The following is a 24,710-nucleotide window of genomic DNA, read 5'->3' as shown; positions in this document are numbered from 1 at the left end:
GAGGATTTATAGAAGGATGTGAATGATAGTAATGATAACAGCCAACATGTATATAGTGCTTATGATTGTAGCGCCAACACAATATTCACAGCACCAATGGTAACTATGAATATGCTGGCATAATTTTGAATTGCAAAATATAACAGACTCTCCACATAGAAGACAGAAGCAAAACATTTTTCAGACACCAGAAAACTTAATTCCAACACTAGAAAGTCAAATCCATCATAGTAGCAAAGAAGTTAATATACCTTATCACCACAGAGAGTAACACCATCCCAAAGCCTTTCTACAAATACCATAACACAGCAGGAGGCAAGCACTCACAAGTCTAGCTGTCTCCTTGCCTGTGTCTCTCTCCCACCATCTAACCGCTCTGGCTCCCAGTTTCCTGTGGGCTCTGCTTCACCTTTCAGCAAACTCCTCCCATCACAGGCTCCATATGATTACATTCAGTCTACTAGGGGGCAGGGAAGATCTTCAAATTCCCATTACCATTACAACAATATAGTGCTTACTGATGCATTTATTTTATTTCTTTTTGGAAGGCAATTGGGGTTAAGTGCCTTGCCCAAAGTCACATGGCTAGTTTTTATGTTAAGTATCTGAGACCAGATTTGAACTTGGGTCCTCCTGACTCCAGGGCCGGTGCTCTATTCACTGTGCCACCTAGCTGCCCTGATGCATTTAGCTTAGTGCATTATTCAGTCTCACAGTTTTGGTCCTGGAGTTCAGCTCTTTGCTCCTCTTAGCCCATGGGTCTCTGTTAATTCCAGCCATCTACTGGATTCAGATGCTCCTGGGACTGGTGTGTCTTCCCATTCTGTTTCTACTTGTTGGGGTTTTGGTGCTGGCTTACTCTCTAGAGAGGCTTTTCTTACATAACAGGTCTTAACTTGTCAGTTTCTAGCATTATTTCAAAGCAAAATGAAAATAGTAGCCATTCTCTTTTTGACCCCTATGCAAGAATGTAAGATTCTTGAGGGTAGAGATCATATAACTTTTGCACACGTATCAGCCACACAGATTGTGTGTGTATCGGCACAAAGAGAATGGTTAGGAAACAGATTGTTTATACTATAAATGGTGTAAGAATTAACTCACAATGTATCTGCATGATGAGTTTTAGAATTTTTTTCATTTCATGAGTTCATCTCTGTTTTTTAAGACTTCTCATTCTAGGGTTATATTTTTACACTGTCCTGTCTCAATATGATAATCTGAGTATATTTCATTTTGCAAGCAATAACAATTTCATTCATCTTTTTAGTTTTATATATTTGACTATTTCCTAGGATATTTTTAAAAGCTATATGTTTCATTCATTTTCTCATTTGTTAATATAAACATTCAGACATAAATTTTATTTAAGTTTTAAAAAAACCCAGCTGCTATATACCAAGCACTTTTCAACTATTATCTCATTTGATCTTCACAATTCTGGGAGGTAGATGCTAATATTATCATCCCCAGTTTATAGATGAGGAAACTGAGGTAGCCTAAAAGATTAAATCACACAACTCATAAGTGTAAAATAACAGCTAACATTTATATATTGCTTACTATGTGCTTTACACTGATTATTTCATTTGATCCTGACAACAATTCTGGAGGTATGTGCTATTATTATCCTCATTTTGCAGATGTAGAAATTGAGGCAAGTGACTTGCCTAGGGTCACACAACTTATAAGTATCTGAGGTCAGATGTGAACTCAAGTCTTCTGACCCCAGGCCCAGAGTGCTATCTACTGCACTTAGCTGTCCATGAGAAGATATGGAAGGAAAGGCTGTGATCTGTACCAGTGAAGGAAGTAAGTGCCCACATCAATGAGATAGATCACAGCTCTGCTAAATCACAGAAATATCCATACATGCATGTGTATGTCTGTGAAGATTCTCCAACTTGAAAAAGTCTAAAAATCCTTGTTGCAGTGGATGTTATCACATATTTCAAGTTTTATTTCAGGACTTAAGTTCTTCCATCCAACAAATGGCAATGCTTATTGTCTACAGAACAGTATCATCAGTAGAAAGCTATAAAAATAATTCCTGGCATTGTTATTTTAAAATGATCAAAATTATTCTGATTAGTTAATGAATCGTCATGGGGACCTTTGGAAAGGCAAAGCTTGAACTTGGCCTAGAGCAGGAATTCTAGCTGACTGTTTCTTTATGAACTGATTGGGCTCAATACAGCAGCTATACTGTTCAGTGGATTGAATCAACACTTGGAATCTGGAAGACCAGAGCTTAAATCTTATTTCAGACACTTACCAAGTATATGATCCTGGGGCAGCTAGGTGGCACAGCGGATAGAGTACCAGCCCTGGAGTCAAGAGGACCTGAGTTCTAATCAGGTCTCAGACACTTCAAATTAGAAAAGCTCTTTGCAAACCTTAAAGTTTATATAAATGTAGCTATTATTATCAGCTGCCTTAAAGCTTAAATCAATGCTCCTTTGATTATTAGCTGCCACTGTTCTTATTTGTCAGCCTCTCTTCTCCTTCCCTCCCCCCCACATTATTTGTGTTACCCCAATTCTAAATACAGAAAACCAGAGAACAAGAAACAGGTCACACAACAGTCACCCTATCCCTGACACCAGTATCCATGGACATCCTGAGACTTTATTACACGGTGAAAGACCTAGAAATACAGGATGGACATGAAAGGGGCTGGGGACACCCTAGTCATGTTAGCAGCTCAGGGCAGTGAAAGGCCTCCAAAGATCCCTAGAACCAAGACTCTGGCCACAGTCTCAGATCCTAGAAGTCTGATGTTCTGTGACATTATGATTCTGTAGTTCTTAAGGAAGTATCACTTGTCCTTCCCAGAGTACTAAGAATATGATGCTGACATTAGCCTCTAATCCCTGAAAATGACTTCAGTACTCGCTGCCATTGCCACCATTTCCACTCGGTTTGCAACACTCAATGGGTCTTATTCAAGAATAATATTACCTCATCCGTGTTAAAGAACTCACTTTGTAAAGACAAGAGGAGAAGACAGTTTTGTGGGTTTTTTTCATTAAATTTTTTTAAAGAACAGAGACTTATTTATTCTTCTTTTTTTCAGTGACAGTTTTGTTCAGGGATGAGTCAGCAGCCCTTGGTAGGGTCAAACAAGTTAGTCAGGGTTGTAGAAGTACCTAATGTGTTTGGGCCTTTCTTCCAGATCCAGTCTCCCTCACTAAGAAGTAGGAAGGGAGAAAGTAAAGATCAGGAATTTCAGACTGGAACTAGAAAAAAGAAACATGAGGTTCTGGGGAATACATACAGTATGAATGTAAAGTAATGAGACTAGCTATTATTATAAGCCACACATAAAAATCAATTCTGTTACTTTATACTTTAAAATTATGTATCGTGTTATTATTAATAATAGCCCATATTTATAGTGTGCTTTATTACATTCAGAGTCAGAGGCTTCTCAGACATTCGGTAAGCAGTTCAAATTAGGGAGGAATAGCAGTGTATTAAAGGAAACCTTTTGTGTACATACTCTCTGTGATCTCAAGCAAAGCCACTTTCTTTGTCTAAGTCAATAAAATAAGGAAGTTGTACTTGGAGATCTCTAAAGTCTAATCAAGTGCTAACATTCTGTGATATTATGATTCTGTGATTCTTAAGAAATGTCACTTGGCAGACTTCATTGTTGTCATTGTTGCTGCTGCTGCTTTCTAGTGGGAGATGAGAGAGGGTTCGAGTATGGGAAGGCAACAGGAATGAGATTAGGCTAGCAAGAAGAAAAAGAAAAGATGGTTACCGAAGCATCTTTTCTTAAAATGCAGAGGACAGAAGGAAGGTTACCAAGAACTATAGACAAGCATGACAGCTTGAGCACATTGTTGTTCAATGGTGGTAGACTCTTCATGACTCCATGGACTCATGGATACTGTCTATGGGGTTTTCTTGGCAAAGATAGTAGTTTGCCATTTTCTTCTCCAATGGATTAAGAGAACAGAGGTTAAGTGACTTGTCCAAGGGTCACACAGCTAGTAAGTGCCTGAAGCTAGATGTGAACTCATGAAGATGAGTCTTCCTGATTCCAACCCCAGTACTCTATCCACTGTGCCACCTAGCTGCCTGATACCATTTGGGGTTTGCTTGGAAAAGATACTTCAGTGGTTTGCTATTGCCTTCTCCAGCTTATTTTACAGAGGAGGAAACTGAGTCAAATATTAAGTGACTTGCCCAGGGTCACACATCTGGTAAGGATCTGGGGTCACATTTGTACTCAGGTCTTCCTGACTCCAGTTGAGCTACCTAGCTACCTCTAAACTCATTACATATTTATAAATAAAATCAAGCTGTACATAATAGAAGCCTGCAGTTTTATGTACAATCCTCTTCTGTTCTACTCATTAAATGGAAATGCCTACCAGTGTGCTATAAATGTTTAATAACTAGCTCTCTGATACTTTTAGTTTTACTCTATATTATCAACATTTTCTCCATCACTTTCTTAGATAATCAAAAAACAATGAATTGTCTCAACAATCAAAAAACAATAGATGAAGCCCTGATTTGTAGTGTTTGGCAATTTCTGAGATATAAATGCTCATATTGAAATTTTAACAATCAGTTCTCAGAACTGGTAACAACTGAACCCAGTTTGCCCCTGCCATACGCCCATTTTGTTTAATGCTTGTTAAGCTCATAAAGGGGAAAAAAACAAAAAAACAAGAAATGCTGCTTGTCACATGAGGAAGTTGGTGGTTCCTTACACCACAGTTTTCAACAAAACCAAAACTAACATTTTCATTTGTTCCTGCTCCCAGTTCTGACTCTTTTGAAAGCTTTTATTCTACTGCCCCAAGCCCAGGATTCTTCTGCCACCTAGTGCTGAGTCTGGAACAAGACAGAAAACAAATTCTAATTGAATTCAAGACAAATTACAGTTTAGGGGTCACCCAGAGGAAGGTAATCAGTATAGTGAATAGACTAGAAAGAATGATATGGAGAAATGGTTGAAGGAACTAGCAATAGGTGGCCTGGAAAAGAGTAGTCTTAGGAGGGTTAGCACCCTTGAGCATCTAAAGGGCTCTTTAGTGGAAGAGATATTAGACATTCTGAGTAGCATCTGAAAATAAGAAGTGGGTCCAATAAATAGGACATATAGGGAGGAAAATACCAGTTTAATATGAAAAAGAACTTCTGAATGTCCCATCTCAAATGGCATAATATATATAAAGAACTTTGCAAACCCAAAAGTGCTATTTATTTATTTTTTTAAGCAATTGGGGTTAAGTAACTTGCTCAAGGTTACACGGCCAGGTGTTTCTGGGTGGGTGCTAAGTGTCTCAGCCCGGATTAGATTCCCAGGTCATCCCGACACTGGGGCCAGTGCTCTTACTCACTGTGCTACCTGGGCACCCCACCAAAAGTGCTATTTAAAGGTAAGCTATTATTATTTCAGAAAATTTATTCTTATCTTCAATAGAGATAAATTGTAGCAGTAGCAGTAGTAGTATAACAATTAGAATTATTCAATAATGGAATTTTCTACTGCAGTAGTAGTAGTAGTAGTAGTAGTAGTAGTAGTAGTAGTAGAATCAACAATTGGAATTATTCAATAATGGAAATTGCTACCTTGAAAAGTAATATACCTTTCCAGGCTATACTCCTTTCTCTCTATATTTTTCCCCTCTCAAACAGCACCCTTTTTACCCTGAGGATGCCTCCATCATTTGGCCTTTTCTTTTGACTGGTGAATCTCTGGCCTAAGCTACTATTTTATGAGGTGCCAGGCTATGCTCACTTCATAATTTACTTCAGTTCCTCATTCTTTGAAATTCTGCACTTACTAGCCAGTAGCCTCCCTTTCCCTCTTGTCTTCTCCCATTAGAATGCAAGCTCCTTGAGGATAATGTCTTTTTGACTTAATTTGTATCCTTAACACTTAGTGCAGTGCCTAGATCTAAGGAAAAATTTAATAAATGTTCTCTATCTATCTGCCTATCTATGGATCTATTGATCACCTATCAACCTACCTTTTATAAACTAATCCTCACTGAGGTTTACTAAAAATCACAGATCTGCATTAAAAGTACTGTGGGTACTTAGGAGAAAATTCCCCTCATATAACCCTGAATAGAGGCAGCTAAGTGGTACAATGGATGGAGCACCGGGTCTAAAGTCAGGAAAACCTGAGTTCAAATATGACCTCAAATATATAATAATTGTGTGATCCTAGACAAGTCACTTAACCTCTGTCTGCTTCAGTTTCTTCATCTGTAAAATGGGAATAAATAATAGCACTTACCTTCCAGGGCTATCATGAGGATCAAATGAGATATTTCTAAAAGTGCCTAGTATACTTCCTGGCATATAGTAAGTACTTAATAAATGTTTACTTCCTTCCTTATAAATAATCGCTTCTAGGTCCTTGTAAGAAGTAACATGAAAAAAAAACATAGAAGAGACTATGAAGAAAATACCAAGAAAAGGTGAATGTGAGTGAATTTTGGACTCATTAAAACAACAATTGAACATTTTTTAAAATCACATATCTACACACTACAAAACATTTGGGGTTACCATTTTGTTCCTAATGGCAGCCTGAAAAAAGAAATCAAAATTGAAATCCTTTAGCAAAATGAACTAAATTTGATGAAAATTGCTGAGTCCTTCTAAAGTTATTGTAAACAAATACGAACTGCTAAATAGTTGAATTGAAAAAGAAAAAGATCCTACTTCTACTTGACCAATTAGGAACTGTTAATACTTTGATAGATCTGTAATCTCATTGATGTGGAAACTTCCTCCAAAAGTACAAAACACAAACCATCCATGCCTTCTCAATCTGTTCAGTTCTCCTCCATGTTCTCCTGCCAGTCCTCCACAGACGGTATGCCTGGTGTACTGGGGACCATCCTCTACATCTCTTGACATTGTGTGGATACCAATGGAATAGATGAACTTTCCATTGGTTACCTCTTACTCTCTCTCACTCCATGACTAGCCCACCTCAACCGTCTGATGATATACTCTTTGTATGTTAGTATAGATGACAGTCTTTCCATATCCAACATGTTTCTCTCTCTTGTCCTCTGAATGACTCAAAACTTTAATTCTTTGGAGTCAGTGGTATTTCATGACTCATAGTCACATAGCATCACTGGTAAAATATTAGTGCTAAAAAGATAGATCTTTGTTTCAAAATTGGGGTTATTAAAAGCACTGAACTGTCAAATTTTCCAAATGCAATGCAGCCTACTCTCTTCCTACTCTCCAATTCTGGTCCCAGCTTGTTGTCTATCCTTCCAGGATATGATGGACTATCACTGTGGGCTGTCTCTTGAACTATATATCAGTCTGAACAATAGGCCTTCTTCATCTCCTTGTTTGTTGTTGTTGTTTTCTATAAAAAGGGTCAAGCCAAACTGTTTTGAATGGCTATGAATTTCATTTTCAAGGCTTGAAGCAATGCATTTGGAGAACCACATGATCAATGAAGAATTCCTCTTTAACTCATACTCAGCACTGGGCACCTTCCATTGGCAGTAGCAAACTCCTTTGGCGGAGATATTTGTCTTCTTCTGTCTCACTTGATATTTATAATCAGAGTCATCAAAGTTATCTCTGTAACTTATAACTTCTTTAAAGGTATATTACTTTTAACATATACAAGGGGACACACCTTATTGGAGGACAACATTTAAAGCAGCATTTTGTTCACCAGATCAATTTTTTTTTTTTTGCCAAAAAGACAATAAGCCCAGTGGGATCTGGTACCTTCCAATGTAACTTTATTTTTTTTTGCTTTTTAGAGGGCAATTGGGGTTAAGTGACTTGCCCAAGGTCACACAGCTAGTTTTTGTGTTAAGTGTCTGAGGCCGGATTTGAACTCAGGATATCCTGACTCCAGGGCCAGTGCTCTATTCACTGCACCACCTAGCCACCCCTCAATGTAACTTTAAAGATGTATTCTGTTATAGAAAATTGTTAGGAAAGCCTAACTGTACTCTTTTCTTTTAATTTCCATTTAACATAAAAAATTGATTGATTTTTCATGGTTTTTTTAACATCACTGTCGCTTTTCAATTCCTCCCCACCCCCATAGGACCCTTCCTCACAAAAAAAAGACAGAATTAATCCAAACTAAGACTACCTCTGACAATGTACGCCACATTCTGCATCCATAATTCATTGCCCCTCTATTGAGAGAACGAAAATATATTTCATAATCAATAATTTGTGATCTAAATTAGTCACTGCATTAGTATGAATTCCGATGTGTTTTGGTTCTAAAAAAAAATAGCATTGTGGTCATTGTGTACAATGTTCTCTTGGTTCCTTCATTCTTCATCAGTTCATAGAAATCTCCTCAAAGATTCTCTGGATTTCTCATACTGGTTATTTCCTACAATGTAATAGTCAATCAAGAATTTATTAAGTGTTTACTGTATGTCAGGCACTGTGCTAAGCTCTAGGGATACAAAGACAAAAGATAGTTCCTTTTCTCAAAGAATTCAGTTTAATGAAGGAGGCAACGTAAAAACAATCACATACAAACGATATATACAGGACAAATTGGAGGTGATCCGCAGAAGGAAGGCATTAGAGTATTCCATTACATTCATAAGCCATAATTTGTTTAGCCATGCCAAAATTGAAGGGTACCTATGCTGCTCTGTATATTTTGGTTCATAATGAAGACTTTGCTTCTGTTTTTTATGACCTTAGGGTATATAGGCAGTAGTAGTAATACTGGGTCAAAGGGAATGAGCATTTTATTCCTTGATGATTCTATCTAAAGGCTGGATCCTCCAGCCAGTATGAGGATCAGTCTCCATGATGATATCGTGTATACTTGATTAGGTATCAAAAATATTTATTTTAAAATCTAAACTCTGCCTCTTTTACCTGTGTTACCTTAGACAAATTACTTAATGCTACCAATTGCTAGCAATTAATTCCAGGTGGTGAAGTGAATAGAGTACTGGGCTCTAGAAATGGGAAGGCCTAAGTTCAGATTTGGCCTCAAACTCTTACTAGTGTCTCAACCCTGGGAAAGTCTCATTTAACTTCTGTCTCAGTCTCCTCAATTGTAAAATAGGAGTAATAAAATGAGAATCCCTTCTCTCAAGCTCAAATGAGATGATATTTGTAAAGCTTTCAGCACAATGACTGGCACACAGTAGGTCCTTCATAAATTATTATTTCCTTACCCCATACCAAATCCTATGAATCTATGCCAACTGGTGACACAGTGAATAAAGCACTAGGCCTAGATTCAGGAAGGCCTGAATTCAAATCCAGTCCCGATACTTGCTAGAAATCTGATCCCTGGCAAGTCATTTAACCTCTACATGTCTGAATTTCCTCAACTTTAAAAGGAGAATAATAATAATAGCACCTTCCTCCCAGGGTTGTTGTGAGAATCAAAGGAGATAATATCTGCAAAGTGCTTGGTACATACTTAGTAATTGCTTGTTTTCTTCTCCAAAACATCCTCCCCTCCTCCAACATACAGACACACCAAATCCTATAAACCTACGAGCTCAAAGAGGATGTTTCCTGTCCTTCCAGCTCTCGGCATTCTCAGCAATACAGCCAGGTAACCTCAAGTCCAGTTTGCCTTTTGCATTTTTTTTTTCTCATAGGTTCCTAAGTTTGAGGAAGACCTAGGCAGGTAGGTAAATAATTATCACATGAACAATACCAATTCAATTAATATGGGTTAAACACCTATAAGAACAACTGGCATTTAGGAAATGCTTTGTTTATGTTATCTCATTTGCACCTGACAATGATCCTATAAGAAAGGTGCTATATTCTCAATTTTGCCAATGAAACACTGACCTTATATGCTGCTAGAGAAAAATAACTTTTGTACATATATGTGTATAAATGTGTGTATATGTATGTGTATGTATATAAATATATGTATAAATATAAATAATGTGTATAAAAATAACATACACATAAATCCTGTAAATAAAAAATAGATATAAAAATAATTTGGATTGCATTAAGTAGTGCGTGGGACAAGAAGACTCCTGCCCAAAATAAAATAAGTGGAGATATCTCCAAGTAGAGACAGGAAAGATTTATCTAATTATTTCTTGCAAGAAGGGTGGTCTCGCTACTAGAGGCAGTCTAGTAGGAGAGGCAAAATACAAAATGCAAAGCTTGGTTATATACCCAAGAGACCACCCCTTCTCCCCTCACTTTGTCCTGTTCTGTTCCCGTTAATCAGAAACTGAGGTGCACAATCCAACCACAAAAGAATCTGCTGGCATTTGCAGATATAAATGTCAGTAATATCAAAAAGTAGAAGGTACATATCTAGCAGACATGAAAAAAAAGTCAAAATGTGTCATCAACATTATTAACTACCTTAATATAATCAAAACATAGATATGAAAACAGACAATATCCCATAAATAATGGGATGTTCAGAACTTTTGGGTCATGGTGACCCTCCTACTGGCGACAGGAAGGTAGGAAATATCCTATGCGTCATGGGGATTTTGGAACACGATGACCAGTCACAGTAATCTTTCTAAATCTGTATTTATGCTAGTCAAGGGGAAACTAAGTCCATAGCCAAGTTTAAGGAACATGTACTTTCCCTTCCTACACATTAGCTAAGCTCAGCAAAACCAGGGGAATGAAGCAAGGATCTCAGGCTGCTAAGTCCTAAGTCTTTGGTACTTTATTACAACTCTATTCAGATTTCTGGAATGTTACCTGAGAAGTTTTCACTTTTATTCCATTCAGTAGCTTGCCCATGGTGACACACTAATAAACAATAGAATTGAGATGAACTCAGATCCCCTAAGGCCAAAATCCCACATTTTATCCAACACACCACAGTACTTCACAGGTTAAAGGTATTGGGTAGAATCTAGGGATATACATTCAAACAAAGAAGCAAAAAACTGGTTCTTCACCATTAAGGGCCTTGTAATCTATCAAGTGTATACAAATAAGTAAATAAACAGTCCTTTGACCAAGAAGAGAGTATTAACATCTGGGGTAGGGTAGAATGAGTGAGTAATATTTTCTGGAGAAAGGATATCCTTGCTTCTTCAGTGGGTGGGGAAGGGGAAAGTGGGAGGAAGAGAATTTGCAATTGAAAATAAAATAAAATTGAATTAAAATTGAAAAAGAAAAAGAAGGGAGTACCTTAGGTAAACAAGAATTGTGTGAGATGAAGGAAAGCCAGAGGCTCTGGTAGTGAACTGTGAATTGTTCCCACAACCATTCTAGTGTGACACGGGAGCTTTTATAAAGGATTATTTACTTCAAAAGGTAATGAAAAATAAACAAACTTATTCCCCCAACATGTAAGAGGCATAATTCTCCCCTTTTGCTCTACACCAGTCTCTGAAGAGGGGAAGAGAATTAGGTTCATAGCTTAGCTCTGTCCCAGCATTGTACCAGTTCCAAGTCCAAAATCCCAAGTTCTAGGAACCCTGGTTTTTCAGGATTTCCCTGCTAGGCTGACTGGCTGCACCATCATCCCCTATAATGCTGGCTCCAAGGCCACCATAGTTCAAATTCTCCATCCCGCCAGGATTACCTCTGGTACCTAAAACCAAGGAAGACAAACTACACAAAACAGAAACAAACACTGTGGTCCATTGCTCAGAACTAGGGTAAAAGGAGAAAAGGGGAAGAAAAGTCCTTCCCCTCTCATTGGTTCCATTCATGGAGCCCATGCTTGGGGTGAACCTTGATCTTTACCCCCTGGACATAGCAGGGAGAAGGAAAAAAGAGCCTGCCAGATTTAGAGATGTAGGTAACCAATCAAAGGAGACTACTCCCACCTATGTGTAGGAGATACCAAGGCCTCCAGGAGGCAAACGGAGGGGGGTGTGCTCAAACAAGCCCCAGTTAAAGCAATTTGGTGCTTGTCCCTCTTACTACTACTACTTTTACTTACTAAAGTGCCTATATTCCCTTTGACCCAGCAATAACCTATCCTCTAAAAAGATCAAATAAAATTGAAAAGGATCCATATGTAATATTTATAGCAATTCTTTTTGTAATGGTAAAAAAAAAAAAGTACTGGAAACTAAAGGAGTATTCATCAATTGGAGAAAGGCCAAACAAATTATGGTACATTAATATGATGGAATACTCTTGTGCTATAAAAACTGATGAAGGGGATGGTTTCAGAAAAACATAGGAAGACTTAAATGAACTGAAGGAAAGTGAGCAGAATCAGAAGAACAATGTATACAGTAATAACAACATTGTAAAAACAGACAACTTTGAAAGACTTAAGAACACTGATCAATACAAGGACCATTCATGATTCCAAAAGCTGACCATCAACATCCTGAACATTCTTCCTGATTCAGGTTGCAGAAGGAAAATTTTTTTGAACGTGATTAATGTGAAAATCGGGGGCTTTTTACTATGCATATTTTTCTTCCCCTTATACTTTTTTTGGGGGGTAGGCATATTGGAAGGAAAGAAAACAGATTTTTGTTCATTGCCGTAAATGTCTGATTTTCATTGAATGAAATTCTTGTCACTACATCAAAGAATAATAATTAGCAAAAAATAATAGTTGTTTTTTACTTCCCATAATTGCAATAGTCTTGATTGATTAACATCAATTTACTTGCAGGAGATGGCCCAGGAAATCTTGCCATCCTAGCCCATCCTAGATGATGCTACTTGCACTGCTGCTTTTCCATTTAATCATCCAGATATCTCCTCTACAAAACCCAGGTGACTAGAGTGGGGATAAAGGAGAAGGAAGAAGCCAGAGGCAGTTAGGGTAGTAGAAAGAGCAGCACTGGACATGTGGCCTCTACTTATTAACTATATGGTCTTCAGTCCCTTTGATTTGGAGAGTGTAAAATTAGATGGGACCTCAAAGGTCATCTAGCCCAAAACATTCTAGTTTTAAATTGAGGAAACTGAGGCCTGAGACTCAAACATAAATCTCTTCACTCCTAATAGAACATTTTCTGTTTTAGAACTCAGTCTCACTTACTTTGGCTATGATGTTTCATCTCACATCCATTTTCTTTAGACTCTGATGGACTTTGTATGTGTATAATGGTTATCTGTGAATTCATTTCCTCCAAGACTTCCTCTCTAAACATTTAACCAGTTGTACCTTATCTAAATTTTATATATCCCCTAGCACAATATATGTTTTATGAAACAATAAATTAAAATGAAATATTAGAGAGAATGTTGCAGCAAAAACGTTACTTGAGTTACATAAAGCTGCTTAAAGAATTGCCAAGTGTAAAAAACCTTCTTTGATAAAAGAGACATTGGTGCTATCTGCAGCTATTTATGTATTTGAAACAATGCGTGGGAAATCACATACAAAGTGGTTTCAAATGGTTCTACCTGCAAATAATATGGTGGGAAGGAGAAATGCCCATACATGTCTGCAAACCATTGGTCAATTACATTTTTTAAAAATGTAATTTTCTAGTTTCTTGAGTGCCTACTGTGTATGGCTCTCCCATGTTCTAGGCACCCTGTAGGTCCACACTCCTAAATTCAAAACCAGTCAAAGGATACAATCAGTCAACAATCATTTAAGTTCCTTCTACATGGCAGGCACTATACTAAACCAAAGATACCAAAAAACACCCAGTCTCTGCTGCCAAGGAGCTCACAATTTAATAGAGGAAGCAACATGCAAAAAACTATGCACAAACAGTTATGTACAGGATAAACTGGAGACAATCTTAGAGGGAAGGCATTGAGATTAAGGAAGAATTCAAAGCATATGCATTGGCTGAAATTATAACAAAAACTCCTCCTCGTAACCTTAGGCATCTCTCCTGCAAACAGACATGCCATCACTGGAGACAGTGAGCAATTCCTGAGAGTGAATTATTGGACCCCAGTTCCAAGGTACTCTGTGGGTTAGCACTACTAAAACCAAAGCTGCACCTTTCTGTTACAATGCTAGTGGATGAAGCAATAGATCTAATTAAAGATGCTCACTTGATTATGATGTAGTGTAGGAACAGATGTTAGGGAAGGTCTGTTACTTGGCAAACTTAGTGATGGCAATGCCACATCCAGAGAAATGTTTAGCATAATCTCTATGCTTTTTTGAATGACACATATATGATGCTGAAGGATGAAAAGAGGCAATATTTAGAATGTAAATTCTTTGAGAGAAGGGATTTTTGTCTTTGTAACCCCAGCACCTAGTAGGTACCTAGTAACCTTTCATAAATGCTTGATTTAATAAATGAGTGATTATTGATCAAATATTATAGGGACAGAACATTAATACGATGTATTAATGGAATATTAATCTAATGTATTAATGGAAGTATGAATCTCATCAACCATTATATAAAATAATTTGGAACTATGTTGATGGGCTAAACCAGGTCGAGGATGGCCTCAAATCCATTGGTGAGTTGGGGGGGCTGTGTACCCCAAGCATCTGAAGACTTCCCACCCCAGAAATGGGCAGATGAGAATAATTTGTTCCGACTGCCACAAGGGCAGCTGAAGCAGGCACTGCAGAGGGTCATAAGGTATTCCACCTCTAAAGGCTTCAGTACTCTCGAAGCATCTCGGGGGCTTTAAAGCCCCACATACACGCGTAAATGATGTTTGCTAATTATAAGGAAGAAGTCTTGTGAAGTGATTCAAGGGCTGCTAGAGATGAAGGCTCAATGCCTAGGTTCAAATCCCAGGCCGGCCACTTGCAGTCTGGACCACTCGCTTCACATCTGTAGTCCTCAGTTTCCCCGCCTGTTAACAGAAGAGGGTTGCCCTTTAGCGCAAACCCTTGGGAAGAAGGAAAGTCCCCGCCAGAGGAACGATCGGCCTGAGCGGGCGCTGCAGTTCCCCTTCTTCTCCCGCCAGGGGGCAGCACCGCCCCTCACAGGTAAGACGGAAGGAAGGGTCGCTCGGCCGGACTCGCTGGTTGGTTGGCAGCGCCGCTAGTGGCGGACGCCGGAAGTGGGCGTCCCGAGGGGGGGCGGGGCCGCTCTCGAAGCTCCATGTGGACGCCCGGCTAGAGCGCTCGGCCGAGCGGCGCAGGGCCCGGGCCGGGGGGGGTGGGGGTGTGTGTACGCCATGGCGGAGTCGCAGCAGCTGCGGGTGCAGGAGGCGGTGGACACCATGGTGAAAGGGCTGGAGCGGGAGAATATCCGCAAGATGCAGGTAGCGGCGGCGGGAGGGCAGGCGGGAGCCCTCCCCCAGGACCCAAACCACTGAGTCATGCGAGGGCCCTTAGGGAGCCGCCGAGCCCAAACCCACCTTCCCACTCGGAAAAGAGCACCAAGTGCAGTCCGCATCCCTCATTTTACACACAGAGAAACTGAGGCGCAGAGCGTCTAGCGTACCCCACCCCCCCGCTGTGAAGTGCGCGGGGCACTAAGTCCGATCCCCCTAACTTTACATACAGGGAAACCGAGGCGCAAAGCACCGAGTCCAGCCCCCCTCCTCATTTTACACGAGGAAACTGACGCGCCCAGAACATCGAGTCCAACCATCCCCACCCCTTAGCGGGGAAACTGAGGCGCGCGGGGGGGGGGGGGGGGGGGAGTCCGCCCAAGGTCACTGAAGGGCGGAGAACCCCCGAACAGTGCCATGTGGAGGCCGCGTGGAAGGAGCGCTGCCCACCGGGTCTAGAGGCCCCAGGGCGACAGCAGCAGCAGTGACCTTGGGTAGGTCACTTCTCCCTCCGCTTCCGAGGCTCAGTTACCTCCTGTGGAAGGGAGATGATTGTGTTCTTGAGCGCTGTGAGGAGAGAGGGATCCCCCTTTTACTAAGCCGTAGGGACTTGCAGCAGAATCAGGGACAGGTCCAATGAGGGGGCCCCCGGGCCGGCACAGTGGGTGCTCCCGGACCGCTGGTGTCTGGGCTCCCTCCCATGCCCGCCCTCACCCCCACTCTGGGTGAGGAGGGGCGCCCCGACCGGGTTCGAAGCGCCTGCACCTGCTGCTTGGAGGACCGACCTCGGACTAAGTTTCTAAGTTTGAGCTTCCGCCCCAGGCAGGCAGAGTCCTGGAAAGGGAGCTCAGGGGCTCAGCAAACGAGAGCTCGCCCTCCAAGGATGATCGATCAATCTTACTGGACTTGAGTCTGAGCTCAGGGTTGGGTGTATTTTTACTCAGAAAATGCTTCATTGGGCAGGTTATTAACTTCCCTGGGGAGTGATGGGAATGATAAGGGCTGCAGAGAAGGGGATAAAAGAATCATCAGAGGACTTGAGTCCGCTGGGACCGAGGCACTGAGCTTCTTCCCGGGTAGAGCTTTGTATATTACATGTAAGTGAGGCCTTTGCACAGATGTTGTGACGGGCGTGGTACCGCACAGGGATACACAGACTCTTTTTGAGCACTCTTAGGTTGGGAACTACTAATCTTTCCCTGTGCAGAAATCACTTCCTTTATACTGAATATGGTATGTGCCTGAAAACCATGTCCTACAGTTCTTGTATTGCCGGCTTTGCTGGACACACTGTCCTCAAGGGACATTTGTTGGTTGGGTGGCACCTGCTTCATAGTTTAATGACCCTTTGACCCTTGGCTAGATCTTGTATCCATCCTCTGACCACCTCTACAGAATTTTATATACCAAACCGTACTGCCTTTTCTACAATTCCTTCTCAACAACTGTTCAGAAAGTACAAACTTTGAGTACAAAGACAACATCTTTTCTAAACTTCATGTCTTAGTACTAGGGTACCTAGCAATGCCCTCTGCACATGGTGTTTAGCACAATCCCTGGCATATAGTAGGTGCTATATAAATGCTACCTTCTCCTCGTAAGAATGGTTCACATTTATAAAGCAGTTTAAATCTTAACTTATTTGATCACAACAATTCTAGCAGAGAGGTACTGTTATTCCCATATTACAGATTAAGAAGTTGAGGCACAGAGAGGGTACATGATTTTTTCCAAGGTCATTTGGCTAGTCAGAGTCAGACTGTATTTGGATTCAGATCTTCTGAATCCAGGTCCAGCACTCTCTTCACTCTGACACCTAGCTCAAATGAGGTGATGTACAGATAAGGCTTTGTAGACTTTAAAGTACTATGTAAATGTCAAGTTATTTTCATTTGGAGGCTTTTCATGTGGAAGAATTAGAGTTGGGGTTTTTTTGGACCCAAAAGCCCAGAGCAGCAGCAGGTAACAGTTGCAGATTCAGGCTTGGATTTGATATAAGAAAAAACCTCCTAACAATTAGACTTATCCCAGAGTGGTTTGGGCCTTGTTGGTAGCAGGGTTAGAAAGTTTTCCATCACTGGAGGTCTTCAGGTCAGACTAAACTGGCAGTTTTGGGGGAAAATGTAAAGGATATTCCTGTTCAAGTATAGGTTGAACTAGATAGATAACCTGTGATTTCACTTCTGGCTTTGAGATTCTAGAGTCTACTTGTTTCATAAGTGGGAGAGGTAGGCCTTTTAGGATAGGAACGAGGCAGTGGTACAGAAGTATACTTTTCACCTCTTTTCTGCTATTATCATGTCTTATTCCATCACAATAGCTTGCATTCACATAAAATTTTAAGGTCTCTCTAGTACTTTGTGCATACTATCTGATTTGATCCTTGCCTCAGTCCTTTCTGGGCAGGTACAGTTCAGGTAGATTATCTTCATTTGGCAGATGAGGAAATTGATGCATAGAGGGATTAAGTGCTCTGTCCATAATCACAGTATATAAACCCAGGACTCCTCTGACTTCAATCTTGCATGCTTTCCATCATGCAATGCTGTGTCTTCTGTGTCTTTCAGTTTATACTTTTGCATATCTTTCACCCAGGGCTGAAGAATGTGTTCCTGCTTGACCTTTCTCCCTTCTCTCTGTCTTTCCTAGGGTACCATGTTCCGGTGCAGTGCCAGCTGCTGTGAAGATACCCAGGCCTCCATGCAGCAAGTTCATCAGTGCATTGAACGCTGCCATGCTCCCTTGGCCCAGGCACAGGCCCTTGTGACCAGTGAACTGGAGAAATTCCAGGTGAGCATCATCTCTTCATCAGAGATGACAAGTCCAAAATTTCCTAAGTTTCATTTCTATATCTATGTCTTGGTTCTCTTAACATCTATGTTAGTGCTGGCAGTTTCCATATTTATAATTGCTTTTCTTCCTGGAAAAATGTTATAGAATAAAGTTTGACATAAACTGAATTTGATTTTCCCATTGAAACTATTAGAATCATGTACCTAGCCAAGAACCTGATGACCATTTTTTAATAGAAATTATCATAAGCAACATACTTAACTTGATTCATAATATCTGAAGTTGGAATTAATTTTATTTAGTCCAACCCTCAGGTTTCACAGGTAATCTGGAAACCAAGGACTAGCCATAGTAAGTGACCTGCCTAAAGTCACACAAGTATGAAATAGCAGGGGTAGGTTTTTAATTCAGGTGTTCTAACTCCAGACCCAAGGCTCTTTCCACTCTTCCCTTTCTCAGCTATACATCATGTAGTACAAATTTCTCAGTTTTGGAGTTGGGTGAAGAATATACACTACTGGAAAAGAATCTCTTTAGTCCATGAAAACCATACTCTGGGAAAAAACGGGTTTAGATCAGCATCTTAACTATATACACTATAAATTCCAAATGGATAAATAATCTTAACATAAGGGTCACGTGGTACATTAAAAATAGAGAAGAATAGGGGTGGCCAGGTAGCGCAGTGAGTAAGAGCACCGGCCCCAGAGTCGGGATGACCTGGGATAGAATCCGGGCTCAGACACTTAGCACCCACCCAGAAACACCTGGCTGTGTAACCTTGAGCAAGTTACTTAACCCCAATTGCTTTTAAAAAAAATATTAGAGAAGAATCTCTAGATTGCGGAAACATGTATAAGCAGACATAGGATAAAAGAGATTGTGAAAGGTAATCTTTTTCTTATATATATAAAATTTAAGAGCTTTTGCACAAGTAAAACCAGTTCAGAATTAAAAGAAAAGCTACAGATTGAGGTAAAACTATGAAATGTCTCCTATATTTTTCCCTTAAATGTCTTCTATATCTGACAGTCAGAATCTATAAATAACACAAATTTATTAGACTAAGCAAGTCAGTAAGCATTATATTGAGTGCTTTACTATGTGCCAGGTGCTGTGCTGAGTGATGGGGATACAGAGAAAGGCAAAAACATCCCCTCCACCAAGGAGCTCACCTGGGGAGAGGGGGAGAACAACATGCACAAACAGTGTACAAAAAAAAATCAACACAGGATAAATGTGAGGTATTCTCATGGAGACAGCACTGAGATTAAAGAGACTTGAAGGAAGAAAGAAGATGGAGGTGAAGTATAACCTTCCAAGCACAAGGGGCTGCTGGTGCAAATCCACTCCAAATAGGTAGTCAAAGGATAGGAAATTTTTTCAAAATAAAAAATATATCAGATGTCCAAAATATGCACAACACTGGAGCATGGCCTCATCTCAAGTAAGCAAAGATGGGAAAATTCATTGTTGGGAGAACATAGGAAGAGAGGCATACTAATTCAGTCTTGCCAAAACTATAGCTTGGTTCAACTTTCTGGAAAACATTTTGAAATTAAGCAAGAGTATTTACCAGATTGTTCACACCCATCAACTCAAAGATTCCTTTACTGAGAGAGAAAAAGAACCCTATATGTAAAATATGTGTTTATGTATATTCATATACATTCACATAAACATATATGCACATTTATACCATTATTTGTGATGAGGCAGCTAGATGGCATGACCATTAGTGGTGTGGATTTGGAATCAAGAAGACCGGAGCTCAGAATTTACCTCAGTAGATTACTGTGTGACCCTGGACAAGTCACTTAACCTCTCAACCTCAGTCTCCTCATCTGTAAAATGAGAATGATAATTGCACCTACCTCACCAGGTTGTTTAGAGGATTAAATGAGATAGTGTGTCAGATGCCTTAGCAAAATCATAAGCTTTGAGTTTATCAAGGGGACAGGTAAGTGGCATAGTGGATAGGCCCTAGAGTCAGGAAGGCCCGAGTTCAAATCAAGCCTCAGACACTAGCTGGGTGACCCTGGACAAGTCACTGAACCCTGATTGCCTCAAAAAAAAAAAAGCTTAAGTTTATTAGTATTAAAAAAGAAAACAAACTGCTCATGTAGCTGCATATAAGACTGAGATGAGTTGACAAACCCAGTGTAAACTTTGGAACTTGTAACTCAGTCCCCATAGAAATAGATAAAGCCGTTTTGAAACACAGGTATAAAATGATGGAGTTAGATTAGATTTCTGTGGTCCCTTCTAGCACTAGAGGGGCACAGTGTGGAGAGCTCTAGATTTGGAGTGAGGAGTCCCGGGCTCTAATAAAAGCTGATGTTTAGATTGCACTTTTAAATTGGCTGAGCAATTTAGATGTTATCTCATTTGAGCCTCACAGTAGCCCTGAAAGTGCTATTATCTCCATCTTACAGATGTGAAGAATAGTGCTGAGAGAGATTAAGTGACTTCCCCAAGGTCAGATGGCTAGTCTGAGGCAGGATTCTAATTTGGATCTCCCCAACTCCAGAGCCAGCACTCTAACCTATTTCCTGCTTTACAACTATTCTCCTGTAACCCCTGAGCTTTAATAATTTCTGCCTATTTTAACTATCTCAAACCAGAGGAAAAGGAATACCTTTATCAGGAATAGAGGCTTTTAAAGGGTTTCTTTTAGTGAATATTCCCAGGCATCTTTGGGGGTTTCTGCAGCTAAGGGATGCTTTCTTATCACTTATCCAAATCCTACCCATATTTCAAGATTCTGTTCAAATCCCACTGTTTCCATGTACCCTTCCCAATCCAGAGTTGGAATAGGAACATTAGAACTCAATGTAGTCTGAATTTTCTCCCATATAGGAATTCCTTCAACAGCATCTGGGTAGAAGATAGAGATAGGATTTAGTGTTTAATACTATTCCAACTCCTGGTAATCTCTTCCATGTCTGGGTTTCTAAAACACAAAAAATCTTTCATTTATTTATTAGTCTATATTTTTCTTCTTTCTTGTATGTTTAAGCCTTGAATCCTACCTAGATTATAAAATTGAGCACACAGACCATTTTGGTATACTCTACACTGGCTGCCAGAATTACAGTTGAGAGGGATCTTAAAAGTTATCCTTTCTAACTCCTCACTTTTCAGATGAGGAAACTGAAACCCAGAGAGATGAAGGAACTTGACCCTGTCTTCCTAGCCCAAATCTAGGACTTTGTTCTACATAATAGCTGCTGTTTTAAAAAAAAGTTATTGATTGATGGCTCATTTGTCACCTATCTGACCATGCCAGTACCATAGCAAGGGGCAAAAGAGAATATATATATATGCAACCATCCTTAAAGGTGAATGTTGTGGTGGGATGGGGTGAATTAGACAATACTGTTGGTTCCCCTTTATGATGTTAGTTGGTGGTACCTATAATCTAATTTTTGATACTCCTGATTGCCAATACAGAGCCCCCTTTCAACTATGATCTGACAGACCATACTGCCTTTTCCATTATTTACTTCCTGCTGGCAAGTAAGTATTCAGGAAGTATTCTGGTTTTCTTGTTTTTGTTTTGTTTTTTGTTTGACAGATTGATTCAGGGATGTCTGGCTTACTACCTTTCTTGTTGTCTATTTCCCTCTAGTGAGTTTAAGTGCCTCAGGATACGCTGTGGACTTAGAAGCTCAGACAGGAGAGAGATCACTAGGAGTGCATTTCAGAGAGATACAGTATTAACTCTCCCCAAAACCAGGTGCTATAAAAGGATTTCCTACATGAGTTAGGGTTAGACTAGATGACTTCTAAGTCATCTTTACAGTTCTAGTGTGAGGAGTGTTGGGTTGAATCTTGAAGGATGAGTGAGATTTAGACAAGTGGAGAGAAAGTTTCCCTTGCCTCTACAGGACCCTCAGCTGTGAATATCCACCAAAAGTAATCCTTTTAAAATCTATAGCCCTAATAAACAAGGACAGAAATTAAAAGGAAAGTAGGAGCTCTGTACACTAAAGTACTAAGGCCCATAAGGACAAGTTTCAAAATTTACAATGGTTTTATCATAGGTTTGTAGCTCTAGTACTGAAAGGGACTTTAGAGGTCATCTAGTCCAACTCCCTCGGTTTAGAAATAAGGAAATTGAGACTCGGAGAGCTTGAGTAACTTGTCCAAGGCCACCCAGGCAGTAAGCATCACAATCTGGTTTTGGACAGAGAACTTAACTTCTCCATGTTTCCTGGAAAAACTATTCTGAACAAATGGTTTATTCCAGCCCCTGGTTCCTGTCTGCTTTGTTAATAATGCTGTTCAGGTTAGCTGACACCATATTACTGGGATATTAGTTATATCCCTGACTTTTGGTTTCTGATTCCAGGACCGCCTGGCTCGATGCACCATGCACTGCAATGACAAAGCCAAAGACTTGATGGATGCTGGGAGCAAGGAGCAGCAGGTGAAGAGGCAGCTAGAGTCCTGTGTGACCAAATGTGTTGATGACCATATGCACCTCATCCCTACCATGACCAAGAAGATGAAGGATTCCCTGGCATCTATTGCAAAATAGTCATTGTCAGTAGTCATCTGGGGTGGGAAAATGGGTCTACTTGTAAAAATGTATGGAAATTTTTGCCTTCCAGTGAAAATTTAAGAATGAAGAAATTGAGGCTGATAGCAAGTTTAAGAATACCTTTATGGGAATTTCACATCTGCTTCTGGACTCTGTTGGTTCCATTATATGTTTTAGCCCATAGGTGAAGACATGGAAGAAACTGGTTCTCAGATTTGGATTGGAGGCAGCATGGAGGGCTGATAGTACCCAGGTCCATCCCTTCAGTGAAGTTGCCCTCTGTTCTATCTGTTGGAGCCCTTAACGGCTTTCAGCTGGTTGAGAGGTATTCCATTCCTAGAAGCTGGAATAACCCTTTGGGTTTATAGGTATTAGCAGTTCTCTTCCCCAACCTACCTCCCATTTTGTATGCATCCCTGAGGTAGCCCTCCACTTTTGTTTAGTGCCAACTTCACACCCACCTGATTGAACCATTTCCCATAGACCAGAAAGCAGCAGCCATGAGTTTACTACTGATTGGAAAAGAGAAGCACAGTTGTGCTTTTCTCCCCAGTAAAAGAACCTGGCATTCAGAGAGGAGTCTGGGGAAAGAGGGTTACTTCGATTAGAGCTCTGAGCAGCTGCCAGGTGATCTTTCCTTTGATGAGGACAGTGCTCACATGAGCTATCAGCTGGGACACCAAGGAAGAACATGAATGGGAAATCTCTCACCAGGCATGTGAAGCTCAGGTTCCTTCACACTGGCTTTTCCAGGACTGCTGCTCAGGTTACTTTTTCTTGCCCTTCTGGAAGGTATTACAGGGGCAACACTTCATTTAGAGTGTTTTGTGAGACTAACATGAAACGGTTTTGAGTGAAGGCCAAAGAAAGTCTCTCTTTGCTTGCAGAACAGTCTTAAGCCTCTTGTTTAATGGAATCGTAGATGACTGGTTTGGGGGAAACTTAGATTTCCCCAAAGGAGAAAAGATGTGATACCTGACCCTGGCCCTCTTCAACAGAAACAGCTTGTTGAGAGGACTCTCTTAGGACAGGGAAGGGGAGGAAGACAACTTAAATTTCTAAGCAGGTTGCAAAGGAGAGCTTTTGTTTACCCTGGAGTACAGGAGGCAGTGTGCACCAATTATCCAGTTATCACTTGCTTAAAACTTTGAGCAACATGTTAGTACCAGGCCTTGTGTTGGAAAAGATCTTGTTCTCTTTATACCAACTTCTTACTGAATGCGATTAACATAGCCTTTCTGTTCAGTGTTTCAAGGCTATGTGATATTTTCCTAGTGGTTTGATGAAAAAATAAATTGTTTGATTTTTTTTTTTACTTCCCCTATTAGTGAACTGCTTTTCTCTTTACATCTGCACAGTGATATATTTTACCTGGTTCTCAATGTTATCTCATAATGTGTGAAGAATATATTTCTACAGGTGACAGAAACAACACATACAGCACATATGCAGGAACTTGTCTATTTACGCCAAAACCCATTCTGACATTTAGTGGAGGCATTGTCTTTCTCATTTGAACCAGCAACCTAAGAGGGTAGGTAGTGTTATTTCAGTTTTACAAAGGAGAAAACTGAAGGAGTGATTATTGCCAAGGATTACACAACTATAGTGTCTGAGGCAGGATTCAAACCTGAATCTTCTTGATTTCAAGGAATGAAGGATGTTTAGCTTTGGACAGAGAATGTTTGGGGGACATGATAGCCGCCTTCAAGTATTTGAAAGTTATAATATGGATTAGATTTGTCACCTTGGCTCCAGAGGGAAGATATTTTTCCTCCTTGATTATATAATTATCCTGTCTCGTTATTGTGATTTCCATGTAGGTGAAGTCCAAGAGGCTTCATGTTTGTCCTAAAATCATCCTAGCTAAATTCAGAGAGGATTATCACCATGTTGACCATTTTGTAAGTGTAGTTAGCATTCAAGCAACTTTAGTAGGCCTAAATGGTGGTTTAGATGCAGTGGGTATAAGTTATAAGTTGCAGAGAAAATTTAGATTTGATGTCAGGAAATCTTTCAAATAATTAGAGATGTCCTGCCTCACAAAATAGTGGGTGCCCTCTGTTTGGAGGCCATAAGATGAGTTGTTACATAGTAGAGAATTCTTTTCAGATTTGTAAAGTTCTACCTACATTTGGGTACATAAAGTCTTACATTGGTACAAAAAGTCGACTTTGGCATGTACCAGGTTGGAGAGGCTTGATTAGATGGCAGCTGTTATAAAAAACATCTGTGGGTT

General features: G+C 40.1%; 1 protein-coding gene across 1 annotated transcript; it reads left to right on the top strand.

Moving 5' to 3' along the window:
* Positions 1 to 14,918: 14,918 nt before the first annotated feature.
* On the top strand, positions 14,919 to 23,784 carry FAM136A (family with sequence similarity 136 member A). The gene is made up of 3 exons (XM_069068869.1): positions 14,919 to 15,120; positions 17,782 to 17,922; positions 22,280 to 23,784. The coding sequence occupies exons 1-3, from the start codon at positions 15,034 to 15,036 to the stop codon at positions 22,466 to 22,468; spliced, it is 417 nt and encodes a 138-aa protein (XP_068924970.1). The 5' UTR covers positions 14,919 to 15,033; the 3' UTR covers positions 22,469 to 23,784.
* Positions 23,785 to 24,710: the final 926 nt, after the last annotated feature.

This window comes from Petaurus breviceps, unplaced genomic scaffold (genome assembly GCF_028583685.1).
Source record: "Petaurus breviceps papuanus isolate PSGF00001 unplaced genomic scaffold, PetGlider_PUasm1.0 90775, whole genome shotgun sequence".
In the NCBI taxonomy this organism is placed as follows: Eukaryota; Metazoa; Chordata; class Mammalia; order Diprotodontia; family Petauridae; genus Petaurus; species Petaurus breviceps.
This window is presented reverse-complemented; position numbering and strand designations above follow the sequence as displayed.

Coding starts and splice junctions, on each gene's coding strand:
- FAM136A (XM_069068869.1), top strand. CDS start 15,034: ATGGCGGAGTCGCAGCAGCTGCGGGTGCAGGAGGCGGTGGACACCATG. Junction 15,121..17,781: donor AGAATATCCGCAAGATGCAG/GTAGCGGCGGCG, acceptor TGTCTTTCCTAG/GGTACCATGTTCCGGTGCAG. Junction 17,923..22,279: donor GTGAACTGGAGAAATTCCAG/GTGAGCATCATC, acceptor TTCTGATTCCAG/GACCGCCTGGCTCGATGCAC.